The 27755-nt window shown below is 42.0% G+C and overlaps 1 protein-coding gene and 1 long non-coding RNA gene across 6 annotated transcripts in view; one reads left to right on the top strand and one right to left on the bottom strand.

The window, feature by feature from the left end:
• The window catches only part of LOC311443265, a 328368-nt gene that overhangs the window by 231071 nt on the left and 69542 nt on the right, over positions 1 to 27755 (bottom strand). The window lies entirely within an intron of this gene.
• The window catches only part of SLC6A2 (solute carrier family 6 member 2), a 67104-nt gene that overhangs the window by 17226 nt on the left and 22123 nt on the right, over positions 1 to 27755 (top strand). Inside the window, exons 3-7 of the mRNA XM_084533320.1 lie at positions 4941 to 5072; positions 8854 to 9091; positions 21164 to 21302; positions 22143 to 22277; positions 26402 to 26505. Of these exons, the coding sequence (XP_084389446.1) occupies positions 4941 to 5072; positions 8854 to 9091; positions 21164 to 21302; positions 22143 to 22277; positions 26402 to 26505 (748 nt within the window). The remainder of the gene's footprint in view (positions 1 to 4940; positions 5073 to 8853; positions 9092 to 21163; positions 21303 to 22142; positions 22278 to 26401; positions 26506 to 27755) is intronic.

The following is a 27755-nucleotide window of genomic DNA, read 5'->3' as shown; positions in this document are numbered from 1 at the left end:
TATTAAAATTGGAATTATGGAAAAACTGAAGGGTCTGAGCCCAAACAGAGCAGGAATATAAATAAGATCAGATCTAGCAATGGTTTTTGTTAGAGGGAGTAGCTAAATATAAGGGCTTCAACAGAAACATGCCACTCACCATGGTATAGCTCCACTGGTTTTATGGTGCAGAAATACTTCCCATAAAAATGTTGCATACTTGAAGATTTTATATGTGCAAAGTGCTGCTGAAGTTTTTATAGCATGCCATGCGATCTGTTTTGCAGAAAATTGTTATTTTTGACTACTATCATCTACCACTGGCAGGGCTCAACATCATCATACAGCTGCTGTTAAAATCATATTCTTGGCTTTGACACAGGGGTTACGTCATGCTCCTCCGCATCTCTGGCTTCTCTCTGTTGTGCTGTGCAAACCCTTTTTGCTTTTACTCCGGTCAGTAAACACTTGGGTCTGCCTGCCCACCCCCAGGAAGAAAGGGGCAGGCAGCAGCAGCCCCCGCCAGGGCTCAGACTTCAGCTGTGACAAATCCCAGCCTGCTGCACGCTGACCTCCCCCGGGGTGCTCTCTGTGGCTGTGCTAGCCAGCTGGCAACTGGTCCCAAGACCCAGAAGTAATGTTTGTGTGCTCAGAAATGCCTACAGTTACCTTGTTTTTCCATCTCTGGTGGTCTTGTACAACCTAGATTTTGAGATCTCTGCACTGGGGACTTCCTATTTTATTCACTAGAGGCTGCACGGATTAGCTGCCACCCACCTTGATGTTGTCCAAGCAAGCTTACTGCACTGTCAGCTGTTGGCTGATGTTGTTCCAGTTCTGTTTACTTACAGGTTGAAAAAAGCAAGCGGGGTTGATACAGAGATTAGCTTGTATTTGAATTCACCAACTGGAAGATCTTTGTTTTTAGACTCTATTCTTGCAGAAATGCTGGCAACTCTCCTATCTGAAAATATACTGCGATACTTGCCCAAAGTTTGTTGTTTTAGCAGACATCCCTGCCAGTTAACGTTTTGACTCAAATATCCATGGTAACAAAGGCAGAAGGCTAATAACAGCCTGGCATGAATAGTTCAAGATTGTTTCAGCTAACCCTGGCCCGGCCTCCTTCTTGTATGGGCATCGGCAAGTCCTTTTAGGACAACAGCAGCTGTTTGAGTTACTAATGATTTAAAAAAATCATTTTGTGCTGCTTCCTTTCTGATATTCGGGAGTGAGATGAGTCCTTGTAGGACAGGGGAGCGTTTAGGGCTGTCTTCCTCTCTGCTCCCTCCTTAAGGAGGTTGCAAAGAACAGAGGGAGGAGACAAACTCTTCAGGTGGGTTCTGTTCTATCCAAATGAGGAAGTCCATTTGGCACTGAACTCAAGAATGCAAAGCCTGTCTTGTAATTTGTTAATGAAATATAATAGATTTAAAAAAAAAAAAAAAAAAAAAAAAAAGCAAACTTGTGCAGCTTTCCACACGAAGTTTCACACTGATGGTTTTGTAGAAGTGGAGAGTCATCTCATCTAGTTTTGCCTGAGACATATGGTTTTCTAACTCCATATATACACTGGTACCTTATGGGAACGAAGCACATGGATCTCGTGACATCTGCTAACAGAGACGTAGCGATGTGCAGCACTCAGAGGCCCATGTGTGGCTTTTGGGCTGCACGTGACTCAGTAGCAAGTCAAATACAGCTCTCATGCCAGAGCTGTACCACAGATGTCACTTACTCCAGATTTTTAGCTGGGAGGGGAAACCAGGACCCTTTAGGGATTGCTGAGAGCAGTATTGCTTCCTGGGGTGCAGCTGTGTGCTCAGCCCCGTGCCATCACACCGTGGAGGAGTGCAATCCCCTCGAGCGCTATCAGCACCTTACTGCCATTGCAGCAGCCCCACAGCTCTGTTCCCCCAGCTCAGAGGTAGGTAGGCAGCTCTTGGCAAGCTACTCAGCTTGTCTGAAGTGTCAGCCAAACCGTGCACCCCTCAGGAGCTCGGCCTTCTGGGCTATGCAAACCTGCCCGGCCTTGGACTCACGGAGATCAGAGCACAGCAGTTCCCGTGGCCAGTGGCACAGGCAGGGGTTGGCATCACGTCACCCTAACGTGCTTTGGCTTCACAGCCCAGGCAGGCATTAACTCCTTTGGAGAAGTCTGGTTTGATGCCCCAATTCACAGCCGTGTACCTACAGCAGGAGACCCACCAGGACGCTGGTCTGCCTCTGCAACGCCTGCGGGATGCCAGAAACAAGCATGCAGGGTGGTACAAAGCCTCCTTTCAGAACAGTAGATGAAGTCAAATGAGAAGAGCAAATATCAAGATATTGACAAAATATCTGACTTCTGGTATTTGTTACCTAGTGAGAAGCAGCTAAACAAAAAAGGTCCAGAAATCTCTGAAACGTTTTTGAGTCGACTTATGTCAATAAGAACCCTTACTTGGGGTGCTTTTTATCTCTAATTTTTTTATCTCTAATCTATCTCAATTTCAAAATACTTCACTCACCATCCTAGTCCCCTGAAGGACAACCCCAGCTACCGACCTGTGCAACTGCTCCATGCTGAAAACTGCACCACACCTTGGTAATCCCTTCTGGGGGAGGGAAGGAAAGGCAAAAAGAAAAACCTCCTTTAACTAAAGCCCGGGATGATTTGGAGCCAAATATACGATGTTTAAGCAAGCATGCGTAAGTACAGTACACTTCACAGTTCATCACGCTATTAGTCATACTGGAGAACACATATTTTAAACTACCATTTCATATGCGTGTCCGCTACACATCTCCACAATTATCTCATACGCAAATTTCCCTATTCAATTGGTGGCATCATTTTTTCCACGGCCTCTCGATATTAAAGCTGCTCTCTGCACCAACTCTGATACATCCCAAATGCAACATGCTAGGTTTGTGAGTCAGCTCTGCACGCTGTAATATTATTGAAGCAAGACAAGGGAGGCACTTAAAAGGCTGTCACTTACAAGACCTACAAAGTAAGCCCACCTAAAATCGTTTTTCTGGATATTGCATTTAACAAAAACAATACGGGCTCTCCCAGCTTGAATTAGCTGAGTGTTTCAACACTGACCATAGCTCAGAACAACGGAGTATCAAGTACGTTGAAAAACAAATACTTTTTCCTCTACAGTATTTAAACAGTTCAAGCAGTGCAATAATAGAAGAAGGCGTATGTGTTACACTGAAATGTTATTGAAGCACGCACCGTTTGTACTGTAGCAGCTCCTGTGGGTGCAGGTTGCAGTCACACTACGCTCCTTATAAACAGCACAAAAAAAGAAGGTTCCTGCCCCCCTCAAATGATACAACCAATCTATTTCAGCTTTTTGACTACATTTGCCAAGTTCTATGCTACTCTTTATTTCTGGTGATACATTGCGTCACTGTTTCATGGCAAGATTTCAACTTTCAAATACCCGAACTTCACTGAATGGTGAACTCGTCTTTACCATTAGGTTACAGGACGTTACTTTTAGAACGTGGATTTGTGGTATGAAGGGAACAGAGCTCGGTTTTGCATTCTTATTCTCCAGCGTGTACTCCACATTCCCTCTCTGAACAGTCACGCTGGGCAGCTCACACTAGGAACATCTGTGAAAAGCAGAGCTGACAGGTAGAGGAGCACCAACTGTTTGGACAGCATGGCAGTAAGTTCAGAAGTAATTTTATAATGCCATTCATTCTGCTTACTGGCCTCGTGTAGATAGCTACAGTCAAACTTAGCTTTTATAGACTACGCATACCTTCTCTAAGTTTAGAAGCAGGGCAACTTAATTTCCTTTTGCAAGGAAAGTTTTCAAATTACTAAACCACTACAGCACACTTTAAAGGTTTGCGCAGGCTCCTACTACTTGCTGCTAGGAGAAAGGGAAACACAGCTGCTGCTGTTTCGTTTCTCTTTTTTTGATTTGTTTCTTTTGCTGAACGATTTTAACTAGGATTTACACCTAGTTTCTTTTCAATAAGTAACCCCAAGGAGACCAACCAGTCATTTACAATAACTATTCTTTCAGCTCCTCATTCATCACAACAATCCAGTCATTTTAAACAGACATGATACGTGAACTTAACTCTTCAGAACCAAGTAAACTGTAATAAAGCATATAACTACAGTTTTGAAGAACCTTAAGACAAAGGACTGACCAAGTAACCAGTTAATCAGCACAACACCAACTGTGATAATTTCTATCATCATATACAGTCCTGCGTTTTGGGGGAGTCCTCTATCTGTGACTTGGATTGTATAAAACAGCTAAGACATTCTCAGATAATTTCTGCATTAGGTGATCCTTCTGCATTTCACTTGGCACAAGTGTTCACTAGGTTGGAGAACAGGTGTGTTGTCTAATGCATTTCATAAAAAGAAGGGAATTTATTGTACCACCAACCCAAATATGCCACAGAAGCTCCATATGGTGGACCAGCAGAGATTTATTTTCGAGCCAGAGGTGCCAGCAGACAGCTTACACAGCATGATTTAAACTGCACTTAGTGGAGCTTGCATGGCATTTTCTTCTCCATTGCTGGCCTCCATATTCTGTCCCTTTTCAACATACTGTGCTAAAAGAAACTTAACAGATTTTTTCCTTGTCCCTTTCCCTTGTAGCTCTGCAGGTGTGTTCTGCATCACTTCTTCAGTTAAGGACTCATTTTCAGGGGCAGTTTTTTTCTCTTTGTAGTCAAAATGAAGAGGGAAAATTGGGGGGAAATAGGAGGCACACTGTACAGCTTTGTTCAGGGACGCTACCTCTGCGACTTTAAAAAACGTACAGAAGGACAAGAGAACAGGGGTTCTGCTTTCCTGATATTTCCCTTCTAGCTCCCAAAAGCAGTGGCTTTGTCTTTAGCCAGTTAGAAGCAAGCAATGGATAAAACTTTACTTAGAGAAAGTAAAATACACCCAAAATCCAGCCTACAACGTCTAATCACTCTGTTTCCAGGTGCTTTCCTTATTCCCTACATCCTCTTCCTAATCATTGCTGGGATGCCCCTCTTCTATATGGAATTAGCCCTGGGACAGTACAACCGAGAAGGAGCTGCCACCGTGTGGAAAATCTGCCCGGTGTTCAAAGGTAGGTGTCCCTCTGCTCAGGGGAAAGGCACCCAAAGGTAAGTGTCCCTCTGCCCAGGGGAAAGGCACCCAATACGTGCTCCTCTGCTCAGGGGAAAGGCAGAGCCAGGGTGCCGCACGCCTGCACCAGCAACGGAAAGGTCTCTCTCATCTCGCCCCAGACAGCCTGATATTTGCTGACCTTTCCCCAACCCTTGGAGTCAAGAGCCTTTTTGTTATCACACGTGGAGCAGAAAATGAGAAAAAGCCAGAGAAATCATTGTCAAGGTTATTGCTGAGGAGCACAGTGAGCAGGAGGAGCAGCTCAGCCCTGTGCCCCTTTCCCCTGCCTAACAGGGATGGGGGCAAATGGCTTTACCTAGGGGGAGGGAAGGGCTGGCAGTGCAAAGATTAGAAATATCAAATCCCACCCAGGTCAGTCCTGTGCTGTCTCCCTACGACACACAGCCACTGACCCTGTTCAGCTCATTTTGTGGAGCTTTCTCTGCCAGAGCGCGAGTCGAGGCAGGCTGAAACACTGAAACGGAGCTGTGAAGGCTTCAGTTCGGCCACTAGACCTGTGGCACTGAAGCTTGGCTTTCCTGGCTATGAAATGAGGGCAATGATTATGATAGCTTTTTTAAACTGGTTTTCAAATCCAGCAACGAGAAGCATTTATTAAAACCTGAGCATTATCGCTACCAAGTGCTTTCCTCTAGCATTAACTCCCCAGCATCACTGAAGTGAAGGCTGCGCAGTGCTGCTTTGTGCGCCGAGCTGCAGTTGTTGTGCAAGGAATAGCTGGGGATAGGTGTCCGGGGGCACCGAGCTGGGGTAAAGGGATGTCTCTGGGTGAAAGAAACCGTATATGCTTTCTGTACATGAAACGTATCCTTTAAAGAGCCTCAAGATTTTTCTTAAGCATTGCTTACCAGCAGAACTCGTGAGCTACCCCTCTACCAGATCATATGTAAAATCTTAAGCAAAATCTTTGACACGGAGCTCTCTGAAATAGCTGGAATGAAACCACTCAAGCTTGCCTGATCCTAGAAGCTTAAAATTCAGATCATGTTCATCCCGTGACTGACAAAAGCTGAAGAGCTTAACAATGGCAATCCAAACTTGGCCGATCCGGTGCATGGATATAGGTTACACTGAGTAAATGTTAGACTTCTTCCTCAAAATAAAGCTTTTCTCTTCCAGGAGGCTAGCTCTGCGCAACAGGAGAACTGCATTTTTTTTTCATATCAGTCAAACCCCAAAACATTAAATTAGAGATATAATAAAAGATAGATAGGCAAGCTAAAAAAAATATGTGCCCGTAAATTTACAAATGAATTCACCTAGGTTTACCTAACCCTTCTGTAATGCCTTCATGGGAGCCAAAATTCATCCCAGCTCCCAGGAACATGCAGCCCCTTGCTCAAAGCTCCTGGGGGTGTTGGTTAATACTTTTGGATAGCAACAAGGATTTTGAAAACCTAACTACAAAAATTAGACCACAAGAATCTCAAAGTGTTTGAAAAAGAAAAGCACTGTGCTCAGAAGTAGTCAGTCTGTTGACTTCAGGACTGAAAAGATGAAGAGAAAGGAGAATAAAGTGCATTGCACGTGTAGCCTTGTTGACATTCCAGCTGTGTTTTTAAGCGGACGTATTCAAGGTAGACTAAACATACCTCACTGAGAGCTTTCAATGGTCTTCAGAGGATATAGAATAGCATCAGGTATTTGACTCCTTAAGTGTTGAATCCTATCTGCATCTCAGCACTAGTATAAACTCAGTACTGTTAAAAGCTCTGGTCAAATCTGATAAATTGCCAATATGTTCTACTGCTAAATTCTACTGCTTTTGTATTTTTTCTGGTTTAATTCAAAAAGCAAGCACAGTCTACGCAAATTTGTAACACCTCCTCTAAAAGAACAGCACTGTAGTGCTAATTTTAAATATGAATATTATTGCTGTGAACTCTAAGGACTCAACTACTGCTCTCCTAATGCATGCAATTAAAAATATACCCTGTAACCTTTGCAGCAGTGTTTTCATCTCTGCATTTTTCCAAGGCCTATTTTAGAGTGTGGGTGGTGCAGCACTACTTTAAAATAAAAGTTCATTCCTGAATATTCTTATGATTTCAAAGAAGTGACATTTAAGATACAGTTGATCCCGTATTTTTGAATCTTGATACCAAATATCCATCATTGTCCTCCTGAACAGGAAGAATTTCAGCAATACTTTCTTGAACAGAGATCATCCAATTTCAGTGCAACATACAATATTCACACTTCATATTTTACCATTTGTGTTAAAATTTAAGAATTACCCTCCTGGCTGATTTTTTTTCCCTATTGTTATCTATCCCTAGAGTTTGAGTGTTACCCCACTGGCTTCATTTAACCACCAAAGATTTTAAGATACAGTTTCATCTTTATTTACGCCATCTTTTCCCAATATTAGGGATGAGCAAGCTGGTTTATCTATTTCAAAACTCCCAAAGAGTTGGTGTATAGAAGTCTCTGAACCCTTTCAGGGTCAGCATCTGTTTCTTACACAAATTGCAGCCCGAGGACTAATAGACAGTGTGTGCTGTTTATTTGTTCTATTAGGGAACACAAAAGCCTAATAACACCCAACTGTTAGGCCCCCAGTGCAGTATTTCTGCATATCTAAAATGGAGAAAAACAAAAATAAAGGTTTACACTAAGGTGCCGTGACAGTGCAGGGGTGATAGCCATAAAGCAGATGTAGTCTCTACCTGTAACACCAAATACAAATAACTTTGGGACAGGATTCAGGGATCAATGCTGCTCACACATTAATAATAGAACGCATTCAGACAGGGTAAAACAAGCTTCCCCAAAAAATCTGGCAATAAACTTTTATTCTGTTCTAGCATTAGTATCAAAACTTCCTCCCAAACTATTTTAAAATGCACATTTTATGAGGAGAACGTGCACTCTCTGGGATTCTTTCACTTAAGAGGCGCTCCGAGCACACCTCACAGCATGCAAAAACACAAAGCAGATGCTCAAAGCCAATGGAGAATGCTTACGGGGGATTCACCAAGTGTGCCACCCAGCATTTACTAACCCTAAACCCATGTTTAGGGTTACATTTTGCGATTATTTCAACTCTGTAATCCTGGGGAGGCAATGAATTGATCTGAGGGTCCATGCACAGCTTAGCCCCAAGCCTGATATTCACTAGGATTTACTGGCAAGCTCCTAACCCATTGGAGCCCCTCAGTGGAACAGCAGAGGCTGTTCTGGGCATGTTTTGAACGTAGTCACAAGCTGACGGACGCCAATCTGGACACTAACACTGGGAACGAGGCGGGAGAAGGATTGGTGCCTGTTCCAAACTAGCTCGGGGTAGGAGCATGAGGCACAGGGAAACCTCTCGTGCCTTCAGCTTTACTTTCCAAGGCAAGTTGCCAAGGACTCTGACATTATGAAGATGAAGCAAGTTTCACTCCTAACATGGGCTTGCAGTTCTGTGCATTGGAAGAAAAACAGCAACGGAGTTGTACAAGAGCAAATTTTGACATTGAGCTGCTTCATTTCTTTCTCTGGCAAACACAATTGGATTTCCTAACGGCTGCTCATTTTCCAGCCTCGTTCATGTAATTATTTGGTTTAAGGTCAATGACTCGTGTATGTAAATGACAAAAAAAAAAAATGTTTTATTTGTCTGAAAACTTGCAATGAATTTGCAACTATGTGTGTGTGAGTACTCCACTAGTTGTGTTTGCATGTGCTGTTGCATGTAAAATGCAATGTATAATCTACTTCTCCTTTGTCTTTAGGTGTAGGCTACGCAGTGATACTCATAGCTCTTTACGTGGGTTTCTACTACAACGTTATCATAGCTTGGTCTCTGTATTATCTATTTTCATCATTCACATTTGAGCTCCCCTGGACGAACTGCGACAACAGCTGGAACAGCCCAAACTGTACAGATCCCAAACTCTTCAACGCATCAGTGCTTGGCAATGGCACCAAATACTCAAAGTACAAGCTCACTCCTGCTGCTGAATTTTATGAGTAAGTGTTGACTTGACTTTACTATTTATTTAAAATTCTGTGTCTCAGTGTGTTTCCTCTGGAAGGTAAAATAGGATAGCGTCCAGCCTCTAAAACAAGCATCAGAACTAATCCACTAAGGTTAAAATGCAGCTGTAATGTTCATTTGTATTCCTGTGTGATTAAGCCCCCTGCCTCTGCAAGCTTTAGTTTCCCTGGTACAAATGCAGCATTGGCCACTGAGCAGTGTGGGGTTCCTACAGGAACCACAAATCAAGTTTGCCAGGGCAAGGAAACAGCAATATTGTGAAGACCACTGAGTGCCAAACGGAGCTGGCTCTCAGGCTTTAAAATAATGATTCATTCAATAGACTTTGCCTGGTTCTCCACTTACAAAACACCTCAGAGCAGACCTGTTTGCTCAGCTGCCTCGGCAGTTCAATGAAGTGAGATGCAGCACTGAGCAGACGGGAGAGCACCACAGTTAGAAAAAGCCAGGCTTCTTCTAAATCCTGAGTGAAAGAGCATTCTGCAATATGGGCCAAGACAGGCAAAGACACGCTCAAATCAAACATTCGAAATCAAAAGCAAAAAGGTATACGAATAAGTATAAAACAGTAATATTCTGTGTATAAATAACTGCACTGTGGGTCCCCAGAGAAAGGCAGCATTTGGTTAGGAGAAAGAAATGAGGGTGGGCATCAGGCTAACTGAATCAGCTGTTGAATAAATCCCAATAATCACTATTTCAGTGTGGGGAATGGAAGGCTATCAGGGCACACATCTGCTGAGCAATGAGCCCTGCCTTGCAGGAACAAAGGGACACCACTGTTACCATAAACGTGGGATTCAGCAGGGAACTTAAGGTCTGAGTTCAGAACTGTGAAACGCTTGTGGCTGCTTGCTCTTTGCTGGACACAGCACAGTCCTCAGGAGCGGGACACAACCTGTTGGCCAGGCCTTGGGTAAACTAAATTACGTGCTTTGAAAACAGTTAATAAGGGGATTTGAGTTTAAAGGAACTCCCCAGAAGGACAAATAATGACTGCTAAAAAAAGTCTACTGCCCTTACAAAGACAATGTATGTGCTCATAAACCAAACGTAAAGAGAGCATTTAGAGCAAGAGGCGGTGTTGTGTATGGACAAAGAACATGACTTTGAAGTGAATTATAAAAAATTCTTCAAAAAAGTAACTATTATTAGAGAACTTTCATGTGAATGGCTTTTTTTTTAAAAAAAAAAAAAGGTTTTCTTTACAGTTTTCTTGTGATTAAGCTTTTTTTAAAGCAAAATGCAATCCTCATTGTCTTGCTTTGCTCGTTTACTCTTTAAAGTGGTTCTCTGCATTTTCAGTTATCACATCATGCTTGGGGGACAATATTGTGTTTGTACTGGGTGGGGTGGTGGTGGAAACTATGCCCAGCATTTTAAGTTCCACTGATCTGGGAACAGCCCAGTCTGGGATTCTGCCTCCGCATCAACACTTGAAATATCAGGGTTCTTTCCTGACCATGAAATATTCAAGGTGCAGTTTTTAGAAGGTTAAAATAAAAAGGGAGTCTGATGTTTCATTATGATTTGATCCCTGAATTTTGGGGCAGTTCTTAATTCCCTAGGCCCCATACTCATAAGCAACTAGATTACATAGCAAAAATGAGAATAAACACCCAAGTAATGCAATCTATGACATCTGCTTCCCCATCTGTAAAAACAGGGAATCACAAGGGGCATTATGCTCACTTTTCCAATATTTGGATTAGCTCATCAAGTCCAGCTGTAAAGCTCAGGTGTGGACCCAAACACGCAAAGTTTGTGTGTTCGGATCGACCCTGAGAAAGCCAGCCCAATTCAGAAAACAGTGTTTCATCTCTTCTATCAAATAACTGCACTCACTCCCGTCATCTTTTTACAAAAGGGAGAGCAGAATCTTCCCATTGCAAAGCTTCATATTACACACAACAGGGTCAGGAAGTAGGAGCGATGATGTACATGTTAAATTTGCATCAATACAGCAGGCTTACAGAACGCTGCACCATTTCTAGATGCAGTAGATAAATAACTGATCCTTCCTCAATAATACTGTGGACGTGTAAGAGGTTTTGTTTGCTTGTGTTTTAAATAACAGCATCATGAAGACACTGCTTTCCAAATCATAGAATTGTGTTTACTTTCTTAATGTCCATCCTGCTATCCAGTCTTGTAGGATGTAAGCAAGAGCAGAAACAATTACTTTGGGGGCAATAGATTTAACAAGGCTGATTTCAGAATTTGAGTTTTTAGTAGCTACATAGAGAAACAAGGAAACAGAACAGCTACTTTTATACCAGAGGGAAATCATGACAAACTATGCCCCGTGAAACATCAGTGGGATACCTGTGGAAGCCTGGCCTCTGCCCCCACACAACACAGCACGATAGCCAGAAATACCAAAACAGGGCTCAAAACCAGCAATAGCACTGGTGCCCAGAGTGAAAATGGCAGAGAAAAGGAGTGATTTTGTCCATGGGTGTGAAAATACTGGTCTGTTACTTTTCTCGGTATTACCCAGGTATATGGGAGACCCCCCAGCTGGGAGCATTCAGGGGTATGTTTTCAGCTGTAGCAAGCAGCAGAATAAGAGCACGCTGCTCTGTGTTAGAGGGATGCACCACAGCCTGTGGGAATCGATATGGAAAAATTGTTAAGGATGCTAGATGCTCAGGCACTTAAACCTTCAGCCTCAAGACTTCATGGGAAGGGGCACAGCTTGAACCTGTTTCTTTAGGTTGTGTGCTTACATCAGGAATATATGCAGAGTGATGTAAACAGGGCGATCTGAAACACTAGCCATCTATTTTGCAGTGGGAGGTCCTTCCAAAACAAGCCCCACGCAGACAGCTGGTGTGGTTTCACTTACAGGGAAACAGAGACTTGTTCTCTCTTTGGGATGTGAGTCCGTCACAACACAAAGCTGTTCTGACCGCAGAAACAGAGTAGATGACTTCCTAAAACCATGCAGCTGCCAGGGCTGTCTCTCCTTCTCTACCTCCACTGGCGCAGGAAAAAACTGTAGGAAGAGGTGGGAGTGCTGTGATACAGCGTTTCATCCAGTGCTTCAAGAAAAGCACCTCTAAGTTCAACAGGCACACACTGATTCTCACCGCTTGTATTGAAGGAGAGAAGGGAAAACTTGCTAAGGAGCGAGGCCAGACCTCTCAGCTGTCCCGTGTTTGGCAGGGAGGGAGAGCAGGGAGAAGCCTCTAAGCCTCAGACTTGGAAGAAACCACTCCAAATTGTAATTTCCGTGTCAAGGCATGACAGAAGCACTCTGGAAAATGCGTCTGGATTTTGTTTTCAAGCCGTACGAGTTGGGCAATAATTCGGGTCGAAGCGGTTCTACCCATATGCTTTCTAGAGAGCATTTCGTTCCCCTGTCTGGTTTCAGTCACTCGGGCTCTCTCCAGGCCAAGATGCCATTGACGTCAGTGGACAGTTGCTTCAAGCAGGAGCACAGGATGCAAGGGGACCTCTCCAATACCTCATCAGGGACCGTTAAAATCAATTACAAAGTATTTGCACACTGCAAACTTAGCAAAGCAAAAACTCCAAAATCTGATAAAAACTGGTGCCCTTCTACTCATAACACTCAGTCATAACAAAGACCCAGCTAGGACTGAAATGCCAATTCCACGTTTCTTTGAGATGCACGTTAATTACTCCCCCTTTCGTGGTTTGGAACTAAACACACACAACGCTAAAGACATCCTATCCATTCAGTACATGTTAAAGTAATTCATAAAAAAACATTTTTGGGAAAACCGAAAGCCCATCACTCAAAAAACCATTCCTCTATCTGTTCCTTATCTCTCCTGTGTAAGTATTTGATCTGAATATTGGCATACTTTATATTTGTTCTCCATTCTTGTGCCAAGGAAGATTTTGTTACCATCTTGCTTTCATGTATGCAATCAAACAACGCCAATCTGGAGGAACAAAAGCACTATTCTGCTCACGAGGCACTGTGCCTGTTAAAAACCCGTCATCTGTTGCAGGAATGAATCCGGACAGTTTCTTAAACAAAATATTAAAGTAATCACCAAATGCATTGAGCTACAGCTATTTTCCTCTGACAGGACTTTTTCTCAGCACTGTAATCCATTCCTCCTGCGTAAGAAATAAAACATTTTTATAGGGAAATTTTCCTGCCAGACTCAGTAAAGGAAATTAGCAGAACTCACAAATGTGCCCAGATGTGAGTAATTGCAAAAAGGCTATCTAAGAACAAGGAACAGACAACATTTAGTCACAGCAGTCATATCATTTATAAACATTAATTTCTGGGGAGCGTGTGAACCAAGAATCCCTGCAAAGATCCTCACCGTGTCCAGCAAAGGTTACTTTTAGAGACCTTGAGCTTTGTGCTTTGGGGCACCAGTCTTCCCAGGGATCACCACCACCGGCCAGCCGTCACTCAGTGCTCCAGTGGCAGACACAGACATCTCCCTGTATTAACTGGGGGGCAACTGCTCCAAATGAGAGAAAACACCAGTTCAAGAGCAAACATAAACAATTCTGCTTAAAATAAGAACTGAATCAAGGAAGACCTAATGACAGTGGGTAGCCCTGTATCCTACTAATGATGTCTGGTAAAGAAAGACAAGCTTGTGCTAAACCTGACCAGCAATTCTCAGTGACGTACTGCTTCCCAGGACACCAAACCTCCTCTGACTACATCTGTCAGCTCCTTTAGGAGGTTTTTCAGGCAGCACCCACACCCTATAGACATGTCTGAGAGCTTTGGTAAGCAATGAGAAAGTAAGAACCTCTGCAGCCATCTAGGCTTACTCATCTTTTGAACCTTAATTGCAAGAAAAGAGTCATCAGATGTTTCTAATCTCTGGGTAGCAGTCATTTGTTTACTTTTTCTCTGAGATCACGCAATCCAAGGCTAATGATAATTCTAGCCAAGCTCTGGGCATTCACCCTCAAAAATCCCCTGAACGTAACTGAAGAGCTCCTCTGATTTCACCAGGCTTAGAATCAGTTACACGTAGGCAATATATGAGCCCATCACTAAAATAGCAATGGACAAACTACTTTAGATATTAGTGTATTAGCACTACGTTAATTTCACAGGTATACTTAGGAGGTGTTAGAGTGCCTCGTTTATATATCCGTAGTCTGAGACTAACACCCGTGCATCCCTGCACATCATGTATTTGCTTTTTGGCTGTAGATGTTTTTGGACTCAGCTAAGTAACTCAGCAATCTTTCTCTTTTTGACTCAGTATACAGAAATTTCTGGTGCAAGTATTTATGCAAAAAAAGGCTTATGAAAAAAAGGCTATTCCAAAAATATTTACATGCGCAGCTTTGAAATTTGCTTTTCATGTACGCTCACATCTTCTCCATTTGTTGACCATTTACTTACACAAAGAGAAAAGAAATGAAATGTGAGAACAATGGGAGTCAATCCGTGTAAGTGTGTACACATGTTCTTAGGCTTTGGACAGCTTTATGGAAATGATTCCTAAACCACAACAAGCCTTTTTACAACAAGTCCGGAAGACTGGAGGAATAACAACTTTGCCAACTTACATTTCCAGAGAGTTTTCTTGAGATATTGCAAACGTCAGGAGCAGCACTTTGTGCTGCATGCAACCGGCTTGCTTTGTGCTAGCTTGTAGGGGGATTTCTAACAGCTCATCTGCACACAGAGAACCCGATACAGCTTGGTGGGGGTACCAGACTCTGAGCAACAGCAGCTGAGGACACTGCTGCAGCACCTCTCCCCTAGATTACCTTGCATTTGACATCCTGGCAAGCAGAGGCAGAGCCTGTGGAATATTTCCATCTGCGTGTGTGTTGCTCAAGGCAAAGGCAGCAGAGGTGTCTCCTCCAGCATCCTACATTTTGCTGTCTGTAGGGGAACAGAAATGCTGAACCTGCCAGTTAGGGACTCTGGCAGCTGGGGGAGCATGAGTGCTCTGCTTTGCCTATAACCTCAAACAACAAACATTTTTTTCAGGAGTTTTGTACTTGCTGGAGCTAGGAAGGGGTAAAATTCAAGCCTTTCCATTCTTTATGCAAATCTTAATATAATGGGTAGGTTTTGGAAACACCTTCTTCAGAGCACTGTGCGGACTTGAATGTGCTGAGCTGTGGCACAAACAGCAGGGGAGGTCACTATCATTAGGTTAATGGGAGAATTAGGTAGAGTAAAGGCTTCAATGAGTGGAGATAAACATTCTCAGGGAACGAGGAGTTTAGTCCTGGTGGCCATTTATAATTTCAGAAGTATGGTGATTCAAGAAGAATCACAGTTCCATTCAGTTCGAATCACAATGGGCCAACGAGGGTTCCACTGGCAAATCATTTGTTGTAAGTGATTCCCCAAACCTAGCTTGAAGTCCACCATAAAGCTCCATTCTCCAACACAAGAGGGAGCTGAAATATCTTGAGGCTTTGCTATTGGGCTTTGCTGACTTCACGTGGAGCCATTCACCTCTCCCTGCACCGCACTGTAGAAGTGCAGCCCGCAAACACCCCGTGTTCAACCTGGATGAAGCCAGCTGAGGCCAGCTGAGGTTGTAGCAGAAGCTCAGCCCCACACAGCTGCAGATGTCTGCCTTGTGGATGCAAACTGCAGCAGAAACTGTACAGCTGAACTTAAGCAGTGCTGTACTTGAAGTTGTAACACCAAGAGCCTGGCTAACTTTGTGCAAAAAGAATGCCATCCAAGGCTGCTTCTGATAGCCTTCCACAGACAGAAGGAAAACCTGTATTTTATACTCTGAAGGAAACTGGCAGCAATGATGATTGAACCATGGTTGCACAAATATATAAAATGCAAGAGATGTATGTAGGAGAGCCTTCTAAATGAGCCAATTACCATGCCTCAAATTGCTTTCTAAATCGAGTATGTATTTTAATTTCTATAGATTGCACACCGTATACACTGTCAGTCCTTCTGGAATCTTCAGTCTATAAATTTGCATTAAGTTTTAAATCATTAAAACTAGCCTACCTACTGGAATAGAGAACAGAGCTCACGAGATCAGGACGGTATCTATTTATAGCTCAGCCAATTTTCTGCTATTTATTCTATGCAAGCCATTTGGGTTTGATCCCTCAAAAGTGACTGCTAGCTTGTAAAAGTACTTGGCCAACTCCCTGCGTTTTATTTTTGAAAGCCATAGCCCATTTATTTTGCATTCACAGGTGTTCATGTCCAAAATGTTCTCATCTAAAATTGTGGGCTAGCAGTCATTTCTGAGACAACCCTGCACTCAGAAATGATGTCTACAAACACTAAAACCAAAAGATTTCATTTCTAATCAAAGTTTTCTGTTGGAAGAATCTCAGTTTGCCAGACTGTAAAGTAAATCTGTAACTTAACTTACTGATTTACTGATAAATCAATGAAGTTTTTCCAGCTAAAATCTGATACAACACATTTAGAACTTGTTTGGATGAATGACACTTCTATTGATCCCATCCAATTGATGCAAATAATTTTTACATTAACTTTAAAAAGAAAGAATGACCCTATAGAATTGTGCAATCATATTTGTATTGAAACCTAAAATTATATTTGATATGGGATGAGAAGAAGGCTTACTCCAAGACCTTTAACTTGACCTGTTTGTATAAAACCTTTTAAATTTCCACAACAGTCATGGAAGTCTCCCCAGGGATGAATTACATAAAAGGCTCCTTAGAAAATCCTTAGAAAGAATCAATCTGACAAAGTAATGTAGGAAAATGCAACATCTAAAGCTCTTACCCTGTTTTCTGGCTATGGATTGCCAGTTTTGGAGTGAACAACACAGAGGAGTTTTCAGATCAAGACCCTTAGCATTTCTTTTTCCTTTGTGTGGTTCCTTGTCGATACTTAACATTCACCATTTCCATATGGAATAAATTCTAAATTGCTGAGAGTGGAGACAAAATGAAGGATTGTTATAATCCTCATTCTATAGAAGGGAACACCAAGACATGGGGAAGAAGTGGTTTGCTCCTAGTCAGACATTATTGTAGCTATGATTCCATCAGTTACCGAGTCCCTCTGAGCAGCTGCCCGCTGCCTCCTTGATGATTTGCCTTTTGTAGGGTTTATATGTGAATACCCCACAGCTGTTGGCTCTCTGGGATCTGACACCAGACTAAAGAGGAACCAAGCTCTGCACAAAGACAAAACAGAAGACAGGGATCCAGCAAACAACCTGCCATTTGCTGATTTCAGCAGAGGTGAACTACTTCCCTTTGGCTGAACGTGGTGTGAAAGGAACGCAAGAACTGGTGCCAGAGCTGTGAGCTGGCTTGGGGAGCCTTCCCAGCAGGGAGCACTGGGCAAGAGAGGACCAGAATAAATCTCCCAAAGAGAGAAGCCAGAATGCAGCTTCAATCTGAAATGCCTTCACATTCACGCTCCTCTTGCAGATAGGCAGACAGACTCTTGGGACCTATATTTACAGTGATGTACAGTCTCAAAGTCATTGCAAATGTAATTTACACTGCCTTACAGGGAAAGTGGTCTTAGCATAAATCAGGCTCCTATGCACAAATGCCTGATTAAAAATTTTTTTAAAAAGTTCATTTCTTACTAGCTCCTCTTTTCTTTTGCTCAGCACTGTACGTCCCTGTTCTGTTTTCATGAGCTCATCTGTTAGTGGCTGTTCTCCATCCTTCCCCCTTGTAATATTTTTTGTCCTTTTTTGCATATATGTCTCATCTACTTTCATTCTTCTTCTCAACAATGAAAATCTGCAGGCAAAATACTAATTCTAGGTACCTTACTGCCTCTGTTTTTGCTTTTTCTCTGATTCAGAATTATTCTAAATTCACAGATTCTGTGAATTACGAGTTTATTTTGTTAGCAGATGTGGACAAACTCTCTATGAAACAAGAATCTTTACAGCACTGGGCAATGGCACAATCCTGCAGTAAGACAAGCTCAGTTCAGGAATGGACACTGGCCGCCTTGCACCATTCTGCTGTAATACCAAAAGGCTGAAATCTCGGGTGTTTTGAGCTCAGAGCTTCAGGAATGGAGAACCTTGCAGTATCCCTCACTGCCACTGTCCTCTTTGGGGCCAGTACAGGGGAAGTGCCTGAGTACAATCCGAAGGAGCCTGCCAGGGATCTATCACTCCACCTGCCCTAGCAGAGACAGGGCAAAAGCAGCTTCAGCTGCTCCTGAGATAAAGTACTACTTGACGTGAAACAAGAATAACTGTAGCATATCTGAGCTGCTGACTGGATTTTCTCTAACATCACTGATATCCAGTAACTGATGAACATGATGAATGCTAAGCTCTTTTCCAATTTGTCCTCCTCAAAAACAAACAAACAAAAAACCCCACTGTTTTTCAAAGAACATTACAGAGCTATCCTTCAAGCCAAGAAGGTTTAGTCTAGTAGTTTGCTGCTTCTCTCCTCAATCTCTTCAGATGTCAGCACACCTTAACCCAAATCACAGTCCAGCACCAGACTTCTTTGCTTTATGGAGCAACTGGAACACAAATGTAGCCTCTAATGGGTAAGCACTCATGAACTACTTCCCAGCAATTCTCAAAAAAGGCAGCTTTCAGAGGTCACAAGGGAAAAAAAAAAAAAAAAAAAAAAAAAAAAAAAAAGGAAGAGGAAGCAAAACCTGCCAGGATTAGAGCTCAGACACAGCAATTGTTTATGAAGATTCCTTTGCTTAGCTGCTCAGTTACACAGCTGTTTTGACTGGTTACGAAAGTATTTTTCTCTTCTTTTTTTATGATCCCTTACCCTGATTACGGGAGCAGACCTCTTATTTTGGAGATTCTCCTGAAAATCCTGGGAATCCCACACTGGAAATGGCAGTTCTGGCAAGTGTTCCGAACAGCAAGACAGAGCGCTAGCTGCTTCTTGGAAAGCAAACAGAAGGAAGCAGGCTTCTTTACGAATCCAGAAAAATATTTGGGCAAGAAGAATAAAAAGCTAAACGGGCACAAAGTATGCAAGTGCAGATTCAGTTTTTCTGTGGGTACATCTACACAGTGTAAGCCAAAGGACTTTCTTTACAACCTCCAACTGTAATAGTGATAACGGTGTGGCTGTGGTAGCAGATTGCCAAATCCCTCCCAAGACTCTGGACAAATGATCTTATGTGAGGTCTGTGAAGCTTTTCCCAGCTTCACATATTGTTGCCAGCCTGGTTAAATGTAAAATGGAATCAGGCATCTGTGCCCAGAACCCATTTACACCTCTGCATCCCCCATGAAAATACACCTTGCTAGTAGAACCACAGGTAGCTTCTGTTCATACTAAGGAAAAGCTGAGCAACGTCCACCTACTTATTTACATGTAAAGATACAGGTTTCTGGGTGAGATACCAAAAAGCCTGGCTCTCTCACTGTTTTACTGTTTCCACAGGTACCAGTTGGTGACAGCTGCAGTGTTGTACGAGTTAAACTGCTCTCATACCTTCTAACCAGGAAGGTTCTTTGACTGGATGCCGCAGACACATGGTCATTACCCTTTTAAAGCCTCACGTGTTATTAGCCTTACAATGCAACAGAAACATATCAGCTGCCTAATTTAGGAGGATGCTTTCTAAAAGCATCTCTTATTCAACTGGGGATAAATAATAGAAACAGACCAAGAATACAGCATTCCTTATTAAATGTCAAAAACTACAGAAGCAGAACTCTTACAGTTCTTAGCTGATCGTACCTTGATACCTTAGGGATGAAACAGGAATCACACACAACTACTTCATATTACTAGATGGATGGCACCAATAGGCCTTTATTTTCCTAGTGTGTTTCTACAGTTTCAGTAGTACAGAAACATTTTTGCGTTTTTCCCACTTAAGTTGACACAGGTTTGGCTCTATCTTAGAGCTCATTCAGCTCTATTTGACTCATCTCTGGCTCGGTAAGACAAGTGCTTAAGTTAACTCTGAAGTACGTGGACAGCTAGTGGGGTGGGAACGCCTCAGGCTTTACATGTCTGCAGTAATGCAGGGTAAGTGACTGTACTTTAGTTTCTCCAAACTGTAATTATCTTCATAAAATACACCGGAGTCCACTACTGAGCAGGAAGTCTTTGACTTGTGTCGTCACAGTGCTAAGAGAAGCCAACAGAGTACAACTGTCTATTTTACCCAAGCAGTGCATGGCAAGTAAAGGTAACAGAGACAGGAGAGGAGCCAAGGTCACAATGATTTGTTCTGAATGGGCACTGAAACACTAGGGATTGCACCCCCAAGCCAACCTCAACTAGATGCCTATCAGAATTAGATTTGAATAAGCAGCAAGAAACCCTTCAAGTGCATAGAAGGGAGTTGAAGGGAGATCCACTCTAACATCCCACTCACACCCCTCAGCCTGTTGCACTCAATGTGTTTTGACATCTCTTGTAGATGTCACCAGCCCTCTGGAGAAATACTCCTTTCTACACTTCATTTCACACTTCATAGATCCCCAAAGAATTAGCCTGCCCTGGTAAGCAACAGAATTTCTTCTACTGTTGTTCCATTACCTCAGCAAACAGCACAGAGCACTAATACCAATTTTAGATTTACCAACTGTTGCTTTTCCTATCTGACCACTTCTCCCACTTGCAGCCTTACAACAGCCTATCCAAGACATTGAAAGTAACTTCAGAACTGCCCAAGGTGCAGAAAGCCAGCTGCTGCTTATCTAGAACCACAGAATATTTAGGTTGAAAGGGATCCGTAAGAGATTTCTAATACAACTCCTTACCCAAAGCAAGGTTAACTTCAAAACTGAAATTACTCTGCTCAGGGCCTTTACTGGCCAATTTCCAAGGGTGGAGATTCTGCAGCCCCTCTGGGCATCTGTTTGGTGCTCAAGGAAAAAAAAAAATAAAAAACAGAACAAAAAAGAGAGTGACACTTCCAAAACGATGGTGCTAAGCAGACACTGATGTGCCAGTGATAACATAAAGGCAGCACAACACCTGGCTTCATAAAAGAGATTTCTCTAACTGCTAGCAGTGCCAGTAGGGCAGCTACTAACACAGTGCAGCAGCTATTTGCACTGCTCACAGGATGCGAGAGATAAAAGCTTTTTCCCCCAGTGACTTCGCTTTGTTTCTGTGTATCTGGTATGTAGGCGAGGAGTTCTGCACCTGCATGAAAGCCGTGGAATCCATGACCTTGGCTTGCCTCGCTGGCAACTTTCCCTCTGCCTCTTGGTGGTGGTAATCATTCTTTTCTTTAGTCTGTGGAAAGGCGTGAAGACTTCAGGAAAGGTAGAGATAACATTGTCCTTCTATCTCAACTACATTCTTTGTCTCCTTTAAGAAGTCTCCTTATTTTAGGAAGCAAGACACTAAATCACTGCATCTGAGGGATCCTCAGGAACTAAACCATGTGAGAGGCCTTGGTATATGTACAGTGTGAATACACAGTCCAGATTCAGCCTTTATTTTATCTACAAATTCTGGTTGCATGATGTTCTGACTGGGAATGTTATTAGCATGTTATTCTCAATTCAGCATTGGTGGTCTCATCTAGAAAATACTTGGGCAGACAAAGATGTTTTGCATCGTTTCTAACGTGCCTCCAATTCCTAGCCAACGTGTTCTGTTATTCATAGCTAATGGGATGTTTTGTTTGTTTAAGATGCTTTATTACATAAAATGCCGTGGCCAGAAAAAAAAATATTACCTAAAGAAAGGAATTTGAAATTACTCTTTGACATCCCTCAGAAACCTCACCTCACCAGAAATTCTAGGGTTAGATAGCTGAGAGCTCTGTGTACAGTTTCATGAAAGTAGCACCTAACATCAGGCAATGACTGCATTATTTGGTAAACTAATAGATGGCTGAACAGCTAATGAGCAGTCTAACACACACTGGTAACATATAAGCACTCCAAGTCTTCTGCTAGTCAAAACCATCTCCTGCTGTAAACACAGATACGTAGACTCTTTGTTATACTTTTTGTTATATTTCCCCCAAGGCATCCTAAAAAGAGCTACTGCATAGAACTGAATGGACAAAACCAAGGAAGTCCCTGCTGTATTTTTCACTCATTCCTAAATCTTCTGTAACAGCTCATTAACCTCTGGGATCTCTGTTGTCTGCAGGTTGTGTGGATAACAGCCACTCTGCCTTATGTTGTACTATTTGTCTTGCTAATACACGGAATAACCCTGCCCGGTGCATACAACGGAATAAATGCATACCTGCACATAGACTTCAGAAGATTAAAAGAAGCCACAGTAAGTGTACTCTTCTGCTTTCGTTCCATGTTATTGTTAAACCTGTTACCCTTGTTATTAAAACTGAAATTATTAGAGCTAAGTTCTGAAGATATATAGCCACACTTACAGTTTTGCATAAGCACTAGCCCGCTGTCTCTGATAGCACAGATTTCCAACGCTCTCCATAACAGGAGTATCTCAGCCTGAACCCAGATTATCCTGATTGCTAAAAAAACTGTACGAGGGCAATGTCAGGTGTGCCAGTCCCTTAAAAAGTCCATGCTTTGACTGTGCCCCCTGTAAGTTACAGTATTGTTTGCACATGGAAATTGAGTCACATAAAAATTCAGCTCTCCAAAGGCTCAGAGTTACCTCAAGCAAAAAAAAAATCCTTTTTAAATCACTAAGCTAAACATTTACTTGGTAAACAAAATTCCAGGCCTATGAACACAGTAGTAAACATACTAAGCCAGGACCATCTCCGTTCATCATTGTCCTTCATATGAACAACAATCTCAACACTATGGTGCTCTTACCTTCCTATCAAAGGCAGTGTACATTTCACCATGTCATGTAACATTGCAAGATATTCTCATGAAATCCATCCAAACCAACCCAATTTGTGGAGTACTCTGGAACTAAGGATTGAGTTATTTTATCCTTTGTAAAGCAAGACCTATGAGTATAGGCATTACTCACAAAATCAGCAGCATTTCAGATCTACAAAGAACAGTGATGTGGTTAGTAGAGATAGATCGTACCATGGTTCTACTACAAAAACATCTCTGTCTTATAAACAACTCGTAGTATCTTTGTGGATAAGTCTCCAGACCATTCAAATAGATGCAAAACTGAAAAGCAAGGACACAGTTTTACAAGTATGACATGAATTCGTGAAAATTCACAGCTTTCAGATATGCCTCTTTAGTCTGTACATCCTTGCACTACACGTTTCATATGCACATTCTAACTGGATCTTTCTAATTGTTCAGCAAAACCCACTTCAAACACTGGGCTGTGATCCCCCTTTGCCATCAAAGCAGCAGCCACCTCAGTTGCTCACATTTACGCACGTACATAAATAAATACAAAGACGTGAGGATGAACAAAGGAGCTGCTTAACTTTTTCTTATATGTTCTAAGTGCTGCTCAGAAAAAAACATCACATGTTCTGGACGTCCATGGAGCAGCGCCAGCTTGCATCAGCTCGGAGTCTAGGCCTCCATGCTCAGAGCTGCCTCTGGAAGGATACTTCTGTGCACTGCTGGTTCTTGGCTTAATGTTTCTGCAGCTGCTACTTGGCTGACCCTGAAGCTATTTGTTGCTAAGGCTACATTTTTCAGATTACTTTAATTTTTATTTTGTTTCTCTAGAATAATAAAAGTCAGAAGATCAATTATAAGAAGTTTCTCAACCTGCTTATCATGTCAGCCTTCCTCCTGCTCAGTACCTGGGCCACCTGCTGCTGCAATGGCTGCGTGTCTAATCTTTGTCTTCAGCCCCTACAGTTCCACGTCAGTGTCCCTGAATCTGATTTATTTCTTTCACCCAAATGATTAATCTAACCAAAAAATGCCATAAGTCACAGTGATGACCTGCAGTGGGCTCTGCTAATGCTCTCATAAAAGGCATTAGAGCATCCTGATCAATGTGAAAGGTCCCCCATATTTTCTAAGCGCACGTACTGCACAGCTCTGAACAAGCCCTAAGGCACCTCAGTTTTCAGAGATACTGTTCCACAAAGGGTCCCTCTTCCAAAGAAGGGAGAAGGAAGGCGCTGGCTCCTTCATACGCCTTAACAAGTCTTCTGAAGATTATGTAACATCTAGGGGTGCACACGTTTCCTCTCCACGCAGCACAGAAATTCTTTAAATCTACATATGTGAGAAAGAATAGACACAGAAGATATAATGGTATAAACAGCCACTCAAAAAACTAGAAGGATTGCTGACAACAAACTGTAAAATGTTTGTTTCTTCATTTTAATGCATATAAAAAACAGTATCTAACAATATATTAGATTGTGTATTAATCAGAAGATGTTCAGCTGAAGAGAACAGAGAATATGGACGTAAACTGCAGAAGAGCCAGCCCCACTGACCACTTCCCATCGTGTTTTGTTACATCAAAGGGAATGCTTTGCATTTAATCTTAGTTCTAATGGAACTTCTGGTTTCTGCTCTTTTTTTCTTTATCTTCAACTTCCTAGGAGCTGATAAGGAAACAAGTTATGAGCCAAGGCTCTTACTGAGCAGACATAGTCCAGGATCTTAGACTTAACAGATAGTTTAACATCCATGTAGCTCACTTGCTAGGCAGCAGGTGCTAAACCCTTACTTGAATCAACAGAATTTAGGCAGATACTTAACAGTGCTTGAATAGTAAGAGAGGGGAAGTATGAGCACAACTCCATTGGCAAGACACAGAAGAGCTAGAGAGCCACTAAAAACAAATGCCCTGTGATGGAAACACACATTTATTTATAGTTCAGGCAATTTTTTTTTTTTTTTTAAATCGTGTACTTTAGCAACACAACACAAGTTTTGTGGGTTTTGGTGGTGGTGGTCGTGGGTTTTGTCTTTTAAAGAAAAAATATAGGAGGTTTTACATTCCTCCTGAACTCTTATACATATAAAACACACTTCAGATAGTAAAGCCCTATTTGATCTCCACTTTTGTATGGAAACAAGGATGTAGCTGGGTATAAGAGGAATGAACAAGGAACACAGTTTACAGAATTGCACTGCTATTTAGTAAAAAAAAAAATCTGTGATCCTAAACTCTATTTGAACAGAAGCTTGAGAAAAAACATATCCACCTATCCAGTGGTTTACAGTAGATGCTCTACAACTTGTTGTTCAGTTCATCTTTCAAATCATTGTCAACTCTAATAGTTCTCTCCAAATCCTGAGTTCAATAAAGAGTTCAATCTTCAGCAAGCATGAGTTGAAAGTATCTACATTGAAGAAAAATAGATCACCAGTATAAATGCTTTCATACATCATGTTAAAATGGGTTAAAACTCCCTTTCTTTGGAGTAGACCAAACACGAAAAGCTTAGCATTACCATTCCAAGGCAGGTGGAGCTTGCACCTTAGATCCCTTAGATCTAAGATCCCTTAGAGCCTCTGCTGATGCATTGGGGTCTGATTTTACAGAGATGGATGGCAATAAAATCCAATGCTTATTGTAGCCTCAAGCACATGGGAGATTTTGCCAAAGCTGAAGATACCATTTTAAGAAAAGTTGAGGATTATTCACACCATTGACTGTTACCCTTGTGGAATTTAGAATGAAGACGTTTATTTAAATAAATACTTCTGTGTAACAACTGAATAAATGAAACCCTCATTAACCAGGGAGGACTATTTTCAGGCTTCTGATTCAGCAGACCAGCACCGTGGCATCGTTCCTGACTGCTGTCTGCACATTGTGAGTGGATGTTGGGCTGGAGAGTCACTTTAGAAAATGTTACAGCATTGAAGAAGTTTTCCCTAGTGGCCAATTCTTAAAATGACTGAGCTGCGTCTAAACTGACATTTAACAAAGTTTATCACAGGAATAACTCCTTCTCCAACTAAGGGGGAAAGAAGGTGACAAAGCTCGAATGGTTCTGTTCACAGCATGCAAGTCCTGCTTCAGCTTCTGAAGCAAGAAAGAATCGTATAAAGTGTAATTACAGTCCCATGAAGAAAGCTCTCTTATGGGAAAGAAAATGTCCTGTAACTCCTGACCTGCAAACTATTTTTAGGTTTTTGGTTGTGCATTCCAAACTAACTTGGAAAAAGAGCAAGTGGAAGTGTATTTCTGTCAGCCAGAAGAAAACTCGTGTAATCATTTCAGCACTCAACAGTTGCTCAGGAGTCCAGATCCAATCGGTATACCCCCCAGACACAGCAGCACGCATGCACTGCAGGCCTGTCCACCACTTTGGCCTTTCCCAGTTCCTGTTGAGTGATTTCAGCCCAGAAGCGTGCTCCATGCAACACTTCATGGGGGCTGCACAGCGCTTACACTCCCACAACCACGAGTACTGATCATTTATTTTCAAAAGCCAGTTTTGCCTTGTGCCATTCTCTCATTTCCCTGCTGTATCTTTTGGACTGAACTGACCCTCTGACAATGTTGGTGTCATTATGCAGGTATGGATTGATGCAGCCACTCAGATATTTTACTCCTTAGGAGCCGGGTTCGGTGTTTTAATTGCATTTGCCAGTTACAATAAGTTTGACAACAACTGCTACAGGTAAGACAGCCTAAGCTTTCATTACTGCTTCAGAATGATGCTATTTTACTCGATAAATGCAGCTGGAATAAGCAATATCTTTTTATCTTCGGTCGCTTATTAATGATGGCCAGTCTTGCGTAGACATAGCAACCAACCAAAACTTGAAACAGTCTTACTGAAATTTTGGCAACAGGAACCTGCCAAGATATCTGCTGCACTGCAAAACAGAATGGGATTAGGCTTAGACTTTAGACAGCTGTGTAAACTCTGCTTGTGTTTGCCTTTCAAAAGTACCGTTAAGAGCAACAGTGAACATGGGATGAAAGCTTATTGGTCCAGGAACTAAAAGCAGAAGGATTCCAGTTTTTAGAACTGTTTTTGTGCTTTGGGCTTACGTTTCTGATATTTTATGTTGAGCTCCAATTTAGGAATGTATTTTAAATCAAGTTGGTTTATAACTGTTTTGCTGAATCACCGCCATGGAAATTCAACCACAGCCGCTCTGCACCTTCTGAGAACTTCCAACTTCCAGAAGGTTTGTTAACATAACGCTTTGGAATGAAAACACTTTTATTTTTTTTTTTTAATTTCCCATGAAATATAAATTCAGAAAGTAAATGTAGTATAAATACATTGTGAACTGATGGATAGCAAAAATGTTCCAGTGAAAAGATGCAAGAAAACATTTAGATTTGAGCAGCTTTAAATGGATCAAAAGCCAAAATCCTTGAATACTTCCTTCCACTGACTTGAGAGAACTTTGTACTCAACACAGAATGACTGCAGAGCCTCTGATTATTCACAGTAGGTGATGTTACTGGGTTTGAGAACTTAGAATGCTAACCCCAGCAATCTTCCAAAATAACATTTATTGTCTTCTGCAGATTTTGCATTAACCTGATATAGCAGCTTCCTGTATAAATGTTTCCTCAGTCTATATCCTCAGTAATTTTGCTCCAAAATGAAAAAAATACACTTGAAATCAAGAAAATGCCACAGACTATATGTGAAATGGTATTAGTTAGTTCTTAGTTTACTGTATTTGTGCAGTGTTGCTTCACAAGACTTGCCCTCCCTGTAAGGCAAACTCTTCAGGGTTTTCAGATTGTGGCAGTATCCAGAGGAGGGTAAAGTTTGGCATATGGCACCTGTGGTTTTGGGTAGTAGAAACGATGAAAGGAAACATGCTTACTCTCTTTAAGCCAATTTGGCTTAAAAGGTTGTATTATGTAAAACGTGCATTTACAGTAACATTTGTAGAGACTGAT

The sequence above is a fragment of the Aythya ferina genome (assembly GCF_964211825.1).
Source record: "Aythya ferina genome assembly, chromosome: 12".
In the NCBI taxonomy this organism is placed as follows: Eukaryota; Metazoa; Chordata; class Aves; order Anseriformes; family Anatidae; genus Aythya; species Aythya ferina.
The sequence above is the reverse complement of the archived record's forward strand: the minus strand, read 5'-3'. Positions and strand labels throughout refer to the sequence as shown.